At 33.0% G+C, this 10,037-nt stretch overlaps 1 protein-coding gene across 3 annotated transcripts in view; it reads right to left on the reverse strand.

The window, feature by feature from the left end:
• LOC124369284 (CTTNBP2 N-terminal-like protein) overlaps positions 1-9,522 on the reverse strand; it is a 64,854-nt gene extending 55,332 nt beyond the window's left edge. For all 3 annotated transcript variants that reach the window (XR_006923064.1, XM_046827204.1, XM_046827203.1), the window contains exon 1: positions 9,147-9,522. Coding sequence is in view for 2 of the 3 variants with exons in the window: in XM_046827204.1 (XP_046683160.1) it covers positions 9,147-9,293 (147 nt within the window). In the remaining variant the exon portion in view is untranslated. The remainder of the gene's footprint in view (positions 1-9,146) is intronic.
• Between the last annotated feature and the right edge of the window lie 515 nt (positions 9,523-10,037).

Genomic DNA, 10,037 nt, shown 5'->3' on the forward strand with positions numbered 1-10,037 from the left:
TAGACTGAGTTGAAAATAACTGGAGAACAGCTGACAAATGCTTGTTGTGTCACTGGCCACTTCAACATCTAAATGCAGACTAGATGGCATATCAGGAGTATTTCTTTGAGCTTTAACTAGTCCCCAGAAAGCTCGTGGATTAGAAGATATGTTTGATTGAACATTGGACAAATATCGAATGTGGCATTCACGAGACAGCGACCTACAAGCATCTCTCAGCCTCGAGAACTCATAATAAATGGGCAAGATTGAAACTTCTCTTGAAAACGTGCATGCGCAGCTTTCTTTTCGATAATGCATTTTTTTAGGTCATTATTAAACCACCTAGGGAAGCGTGAGATACCAAATTTCTTCAACGGACTTGCATTTTTGACGATTTTTCTCTAAGGAACTTTCCAGAATGTCGAACTTTTTCATCAACTGAGATCGGGCTGGTGAATAAATCCCATATCTGCCTCCTGTAGGGCTGTAAAAGCAGCTGGGGAGGTCACATTTCCCCAAGTTGTAGCCGCTGTAGCTGTTGTCATAAGTAGAGGGCATATAGCACTCAAGAGTAAGGGACAGAGGAGGATGATGAATTTCAGGTTTAATCAACCAATCATTAGCCCTGCCTAACTTGCACCTCACTATCAGAATGAAAGACCAAGTCCAATGTTACTCCCTCTATGGTTTTGAACATGATTTAATCTGGAAGAGAGAGTGCAGAGAAGACATGTCACGGAGGTATTCGCTGCAATGTTGAGGGAGGCCAGATACAGGTAAATTGACATCGAAGTGAGGCAAGTTGAAGTCTCCAAAAATGAGTGTCTTCTTTGGGAAATTTGCCAATTCGACTGTCTCAGTAACCGCATCACAGAATTCACGGTAAACAGAAAGAGGACTTGAAGGGGGGATGTAGACACAGGCCAGAAGAAGATCAAAACCAAATCCTGATTTCACAAGGGCAAAGACGCTTTCGATGTTGAATCCAGAGTATAGTCGCTTAGACAAAAGCTTCTTACGAACTGCAAGTAGGGTTTCCTCCACCAGAACTTTTGTGACTTGTAGCAGCAGACCTATCACATCTATGAACAATGAAGTCAGTATCACCAACAACTTCGGGAGTCGGGGATATCAGGAGAGAGATTTGTTTCACATAGTAGAATAACATCATCAAGGCATGCAGATAAACTATTTTTTAACTCAATAAGCTTCGAACGAAGACCATTTACATTTTGGCAGTAAACATTCAGAGAAACATGCTGCTGCTTACCGTTGGAATTTATTCGTTTTTTTGGCACAATAGAAGGCGTTCCATTCTTATAATCTAATCGTTAGGGAAGTATCACCAGCATCCTGTTTGGACTTTAAGGTGGCACGAAGAGTCTCCAGATGTCTTTTCTCTCGAGGAGTGCGGTCATGAGAGATTGATATTCCACGCATGCTATTAGGAACATCATTTTCCTTGAAGTTTTTGAAAATGTGAAATAGCAGTGCCTTCAGACGGCATACAAAGCATGACAGAGGACGACTTGTCCTTTTTTTTCCCCCCAATCTAAAAATGACGAACATCTGAATACTGAACATTAGATTTCAAATGAGCAAGGAAAATCCTGGACAAAAACGGCATCCGCAGTTTTTGAGATTGTGTTTGAATCGGGGATGTTTATGTATAATAACATTTTTTGGCACGTCGACTACGATCGTTGCATTCGGATAAAACATCTTCAAAAAGCTGATCACAACCCGCTACCTGTTTATCCTTGATAGTGCTTATTTCAGATTCAACATAGGCCAAGCGAGGCTCAAGTTCCAGTAATTTGGAGGTCACCAATTCCAGGTCTTTTTTTATAAGTTGTAGTCCTTTCTGAGAGTTCTGTTTTAGTGGCAAGGGAAGACAACTTAGAGAGAATGGTATCCAGCTTGGCATCTAATTGGGCTTGCCAGAGTCTTTTTACAGTCAGTTCTATGACAATACCATTTTGTATTGTTGTCGTTGCTAAATCGTTGGTATTCAGATTTAGACATTTTCACACACATTCTCTGTGAAACCATCTCTCACACTCGGCATCACAGCACAAGCCTTCTTCTGTATCTAAGACTTCTTTTACGCAAACAGGACAGGAAGTTAGACATAATATAAAGAATGTACTGTATTTTATATCTCAAAACTATACTTTGTGAAATGCAACAACGAGAAAGCAAATAGCTCACAAATCAGTAGCTACTCAGTTTCACCACTGAAAGTGTGCTTTTTATATCACCTAAATTGAATAATGTTGAAATAATGACTGGCAACACTAAAGCAATAATTTTCAAAAACATGAGTAAATTATGTATCATAAATGGAAAAAGTAAGTTGATATTTGTCACGTTGACTGACGAACTATGTTATAAAGCAGCGAGAAGCAACAAGGAACGAGATAATACACTCGTCAAACAACCATACTAAGCGACGAAGCGAATTAGAATATACAGGCTACATGCATAAATAACATGCCAGGTTCTTGGATTCAGTTGATTGAATTTTAGTGTCTATGACTTGCTGAGTGATGATGACAGCTGGAGACCGTTTGCACTCTCAACGGTAAGTGAAATAGGGTTGAAAAATTAATTAAATTATGCAAAGATTAAACAATAGAATTTAAGAACTAATAGGTAGATGCACTCACTCTGGTTCAATTGATTGATATAAATATAGTCTAAATACACCTGAGCACCAATAACAAAAGTATAAACAGTAAAATAACTTGCACTAGTAAAATACGTTAGATTCAAACTACTATCCAAAGAACCAAAAAAGATGTTAAGATGTTAAGATGGTTGATAACTACTTAACTACTACTAAATATGAGTACCAACAGATTATTTTAAAATATCTATAAGGTCACAATAATAATACTTTGATAAGTAATCTAAATATATTTATATGGCCATATGAAATGATAAAAATAATTAAACCACAACCAAATACTTTTTACTAAAGTAATGAATGTAGACAACAAGAAACATCAAATAATGCATAGGTTAGCAGTTTCACCAACACCTTACCATTTTGGCTTCTATAGAGTTTAATCTCTAAATGTGTTTTGTAAACTGCATACTAAACATAGAATGTTTTCTTGTAGACCTAGTATTTAATGCGATTTACACCAATGCATTCACATGTTTTTAAAGCCCTTTGAATTATTTGACCTAGTAAGCTAAAGTTTCACCAAGAGTTAATAGTATACAATATTATTATACTATGGTATACCCAGGCATCATACCATTTGTGTGAATCACTTATATGCACTTGTCTACTCTACTTAAAATGTACAATAAAAATGTATCTTTAGAGTATAAGAAAGAAAAATAAATTACCTTTTAACACTTTTACAGTTTTTTACTTTTACTATGTACAATTCAGATTCAAAGAATCCATCTTCAGGTACATCTGTAGGTTATGGTAAATAAAATGAAGTAAACAAATAATTGAACCAAATTATCATGTGTTTTAACTACCTTGGTGACTAAATTTTGTGTTTAATTTATATGTGATTAATTTATATTGTTTAAAAATCCACTAAATATATTTTTTTATCTTTGTCATTTAACAATACATTAGGATTAATTTTGACACTTTTATAAATCCCAAAATGTTCTTAAGCTGACAATAGGTGGTGACTTTTATCGTATTTGTGTAAAATTATCCCATTTTAAGACTATTTCTGATTTTTGTGTATGTATTTTTGTGGGTGTTATTTAAATGCTCAGCATATTTTGAATTTGATATCTTCAATGCTTTTACATGTTCACTAAATATCATTTTGATTACATATAGATATTTTGATTAGTCGGTTTGTCCAATATAGAGGTTTTGACAATCGTTGCATGGTACCCAATGGTATTTTAAAACTTATAAGAGAGTATTTTAGTCATTTAAACCTATAAATTGGAATTAGAAGCAATATTTATTCTTCAAAACTAAAAAGAAGTTCATCTGGGCACATTTGGGCATTTACATCTTTTGACACTAATAATTTTTTTCTTAGATCTTTAAATGCTTTTTAACAGTTTTTGTAACTTTGATAAAATGTTGGAAAACCCTTTTTTGTTATAATAGCCTTTTATATGCTGAAATGTTGCACAAGTATATTTCATTACAGCACATTGTGCTTTTACATAGCAAATTTTTTATTGGATCACTCTGGTTTTTATCTCAATGATTGTAATCGTTCACATCTAAAGCATTTTGCCACACTTTTTTTTGTTCTGCTAAAGGCTAGATAGGTTAGCTCTATTTGATTCTAAGAGTGCTTTCCAGGAAGTATTTAATATCAACAATTACCCCTTATCTATAGCAGCTACTGTAATTAGATTCGAATATACAATTTTTGTAACCTCCTGCTTGCACTGAAGACAGCTCTCATTCATACCTTTAATAAGTCAAGTCTCAGTAAGTATTCTTCTCAAGCTTTTGTCAGATGTTTTTCTCTGAAAACACGAAGATAAACATATTTGAATCAAGTATCAACTTGGGAAAATGTGTGAGGAGGTAACTCAAATGATTCAGGAAGCCTTTCAGGAGAAAGCTATGTCCCTGGATTCCATGAATTTATGATTCAACCGTTTTTTAAATGGCCATGAAAGAAATCTGCATTCTTATCAGCCTTTGTAAACGCGAGCTCCTGAAAACATTGAATGTGTGTGGTTAACGATCAAAGCGGACATTGTTTAACAGTATGCAAATTGGAGGAAAATTTAGAAATACTAAGAACCACTGTTGCCAAAATTCTGTGTGAGGATTTGGGATGAAATGGTTGCAAAGTCTATCCCAAAACAGTTCACCATAAATCAAAAGTAGTGGCATTTTGAAGTCCCACAAGACTTGTACATAATCATGATCAGTGAATCCAAATTTAAAAAAGTTATCACCAATGATGACATATGGGTTTAAAGCTACGATCTTGCAACAAAAGCCCAAGCATTAGCTTGAATCAAATCTGGATTCCAGCGTCTGAAAAAAGCTTGGCAAGTTCACAGCAAAATTATGACTATGATGCTGGTGTTTTGAGGCTAACAAAGGCATGGTGCATAATGAATACGCTCCAGAGAGCTGCATATCACCAAGGAGTACTATCTCGAAGTTTTGAGACATCTCATGGATGCAGTGCTGTGAAAACATCCTGAAATGTGGGCCATTGGAGACTGGATGCTTCAGCACAATATTGCGACTCATTCCTCTCACATGATTCTGACCAAGAACCACATCTTCCATACAGTCCTGATATGGCACCATGTCACTGGCTGTAATAAAAATTGAAATCCCTGTTCCGTGGAATCAGATTTCAAAATAGTCAAACTGAATGAAATGGTGGAACTAATGGCGATCCCAAAGGTGGACTTTGCAATTATTCCTCGATGTGAGAGGATCTTTTGAACTGGTGCTTTGTGTCCAACTGAAAGAACTTTGAAGGAGACTAAGTATTATTGCAATCTGCAAGCTAGTTTTTTAATAATAACAAAATATTGAACAATTTCTTAAAAGCCCGTGTATTTACTTATCTTTTAACCTAAGTAATAATAATTCCAATTTTTGTTAATTTTAATTACTTTTTACTGTCATAACAACTCTAAAAATAACTATGCCTACATCTTCCAATGATAACCTTACTCAGGGACAGGATTTTTAGTTAAATTCTAAAATACTTGGATATTTATAACACTGGGTATTTACCCTAACTCATAATATCAGAATACTTTACATCTCTAATTGTATATGAAAATGAATACAGACCATAGTAATAGTTTCATTAACAATGAAGTCAGAACCCAGAATGAAACAAAACACTGTTTTGAGGTTTTTGTGTAGGTACGTTATATCAATACTATATTAATAGTTTATATACTAAAACTTAGACTAGCTCAGACTTAGTACAGGCTAATGTTTTTGATTAGTTCAAGATGTGTTTTAAAAATATAAACACTAATAAAACAGTAGTGCTTTAGAATTTGTTGCTAGTATTAATATTGTCAGTTAAATGTTAGTGATTCATCGAGAGGCAGGTTAGTTCAGATACTCATAACATAGTTTAAGTAAAAACCTATTAATTTAATGATTGTAGCAAAAGTATAAGTTATAATACTTGTATTACATGATATAGGGTCACACATGATGATGGCATCTTGGGATGTTGAAAGGCCTTGTGTAAGAAATTAATAATTATTGGAGAATTGTGTGTTTCTTCTAGAGAAAATAAAAGTGCAACATTTTTTACCAAAACTAAAGAAAACAGATTTGTTATTATATACAAAATTTTGATAACACAAGTGAGTTTTTGTATGATACTTATAAGATTAGGCCTTATTTATGTTTTACAACCAGTGATAAAGACAAAGAGCAGCAATTATTGTTATTTAAATATCTCTTTCAAATACAATAGCCACTAAAAACCACCAAAATAATAAAACTGGTCTAATGTTCTCTTTCTACTGTACATACAATAGACCCGTGGAAATTAAATGGTGCATAATGAGTGGCATTGAAACATAACTATATCACATTCCCATGCTGAGTTACATATAGCAGCTGTTCAAATCCCCTCTGTGACCCAATTTTCTAGTACTATCTACCTAATAATGACTTTCTCCTTTACTCTACTTTAAAGATCCCCACAAGATCAAGTCTATGAGAAATGGAAAGAGTAAAGTAAAGAAAAGCAGCTTTCTTTACTTAAAAAAAATACATAAACAAGTTAAAAAATACTGAGGAAGAATAGTTCCTGTTTGTAACATTGTACACTTTTTAATATATATGGATAAAAATTCATGAAAAATCTCATAACTTATTCTGCAACTTCCCAATAACCTAAAGAGCAAAAGTGTGGTATATATATATATATTTACCTATTGCTTATATTATGAATAGGAAAACTAACATTGGTTTTTCACAATTTCACTGCCTAACCTAGAATCTGTGAAAAGTGTAAACATTGTATATACATAAATTTAAGTATATATGCAATGATTATTACATTTAATATGTAGTATTCATTTATTATTTTCATAATTTTTACAGCTGAAACTGTGGCTTCATTATTTAAAAGTTGTATATTGTAAAAATATAATTGTATATCTCACTCTGTCCTTCAGATAGGATCTAAGATCATATTTGGCCAATAACAAAATGTAACTGTGGTCATTGGTAGAAATGATTTAAATACACATATATTTACACAATTTTTCATGGCTCTTTAGTAACAATTCGTTTATGGTCAATTTCACTACCACTGCTGTTATCATTCATATATATATATACTATAAGACATTTCATGATTATTAATTATTGCTTCTTTCAATTTACTTTTTCATTGTTCACTACCTTTTTCTTTCAAAACATTTTCAATAAACGCTAATCATAACATACAAATGACAAATTGCCATAAATACAGAATATTCAAAATACAATAAAAATGTAATTTACAAAATAACAAAAACTTGTTAATCTAGTTATATATTTATACCATAGAATAAAGAAGACTATGTTTTACCAATCATCAGTAGACTAATTTGTGTAATGCCTATCAGCTGTCTTCAGCAAGTAGCCTAAAAGCAACTGATTCGTGGCTATACAAGTACGTAGGCTACATAAAGAAAATGTAAACTGCAAGAAAAATATTTACAAAGCTATGTTAATTTGTTTATTAGGTGATATACTTAAACATAGAATATACAAATTTCAAGTCAAATAATAGATAAAATCACGATATTTCCTCACATGTGTTAACTGCCTCCAATTTTTTGTTTACCACTATGACAAAAAGCTTTCCTCTGCACTTCTGTTTGCCTTTGTGATGTTTGCATTTGCGCAGCTCATATTAAGTCTTTGCACAACATAGACTGAATGACGAGCTGTGACAATCTTTAGTCTCAAAGTACTAAACAAGAAAATGAAAGACTGAATAGGTCTTCCACACAAAACAGATACAGAAAAACTAGGCTAACACAAGTTTTGTGCTCATTGGGTACCAAAACTGCTAACACTAAAAAGTTCGCCTGGTGGTTGATACACTTATTGGTACAAGAATAATAGAGAAATCAAAAAACAAAAGAAATCCTAATAAATCCAGATACTATAAGAAGTTTGATTGTTCCTCTTTGCAACCATATGAATTTTACTGAAATTAGGTAATATTTTCTTGTTGAATAGTATGTAGGCCCTAATATGAAAATTACAAAACGGAATACTGCGCCACATATGTAGTGCGGTCCACTTCTAAATTAAGGGACAAATTAGGCCTATCAATGGTGATAATGGATTATGTTTATGATAGTACAAGTCTAGATAATGCTATTTGTATTAGATTATTTTCTTGAAGGAATACCTTACAGCAAGATTCCTTTATTTGCAGACAAACTAGTGCAACAGTTCCTCATTTCAGGTTTACAAATTCCTATATTTAAATAGACTTATTAAAACTATTGAATTAAGAACAAAGTTTACATGGATTTATAGCATAATTCTGATTCACATTATGTAGATAACAGAAATTAGAGCAAAGCCAAAGAAGGCAATTTCTTGAAATTAACAAGCAAACCAAGAGTATCGGTAATGGACAATGAATTAATGTATTTCTACCCTTAGTGTGATAAGAGCTAATAAGCCATACTACAAAGCCATGGGGGTTATACCACACCCTGCTTACTCTTAATACGAAGAAAACTAGCTTCTTTACAAAAACCAAAGCTGAAACCGACCACAAACTGATTTCAACAGTCATTAAAAAAAACTGATCCGTACTTAAAGTAGGTCATTCAGAACAAAAAAGGTAGATATAGGCCTAACTAGACAAAAAGTTACTTTGCCAGTTATAAAATAAAATGTTAGTGAGTAGGGTGCGGCCAGCCTGATCTTCATGTTCATATACGAATATTAATAAATAACTAGCCTAGCATAGATTTGGGTGTATAGTAGTTCCTCATATACAAGTGATACAAAACTAATGTTGATATCTACAAGCTAGGTCTAATGTGAATTGTAATATAACTGAAAGCACTTGAAATATATTTTCTATCTCAATAGATTCTAAGCAAAACAGGTATAACATGTCAAGTAAATGGTGCTCATAGTATGAAACATCCTAGCCTCCTTACTAGGCCTAACTAAAAATTTGAAACAAGTATACCTTTAGTGTGTTGCTAGATGATTTGTCCAATGGTTCATAATTGAGATTTTTAGGTTGTTGGACCGATAACTGCTGATGTTGTTGATGCTGGAACGTTTTTGTTTGTGGGCCTTGGCATTGATTCTTTGATGTATTGTTTGTAGCCATTTTCTACAAACTAAGCAGGCCTTAATAAAAGGCCTAAACTCATATAAAACAAACACCCATAGTTACAACCCACAGTATCTAACCTGTGATTTAAATTTCTTGTATACATCACAATAAAATACACTACTGTAATTTATCGTAGTAAAGCATACTTTGTGATTTTAAACTTTGATTTATTATAAAATACAAACAAATCCAGACTCCATTAATAGTCACCGACTGACGAGATCCTAACTACTCACAGCCTTTAAGATTGGATCACTAGTAACTCAACTGTTCAGATGATGTATATTGCTTGCAAACTTTTATCATATATAAAAAAATACCTAAAAAAGAAACAAAAAGCTACCAATCAACATATAGTAATACAGGGTGAGTGGCTCTTGGTGTGATAAAATTTTTTGGGTTATAATGCAATGTAAATGTGATACAATGACGGTTATAAAATAGTCTAACTCCAAAACTTAGGTCTGAAATTAATTATTTTCAGTTTTTCTCAAAACCCCGCGTTTTGTACGTAAATCTGATATTTCTCAGCAACGTATAGACATATGTGAGCAAACTACATCATTTTTAGATTCTCCGTTAAATTTTAAAAAGTTATCGGTTCAAACGGTAAGACAAGAAAATTAAGCTTCAGGTCGATTCAAATGGCAAAGTTGCTAAGTTACAGAAAGAAACTGAAATATCATTGAACCCCATTTTTTTACCACATCCTGTACACAAGAATGTGTCATGTGATAT

This window comes from Homalodisca vitripennis, chromosome X, assembly GCF_021130785.1.
Source record: "Homalodisca vitripennis isolate AUS2020 chromosome X, UT_GWSS_2.1, whole genome shotgun sequence".
Lineage (NCBI taxonomy): Eukaryota > Metazoa > Arthropoda > Insecta > Hemiptera > Cicadellidae > Homalodisca > Homalodisca vitripennis.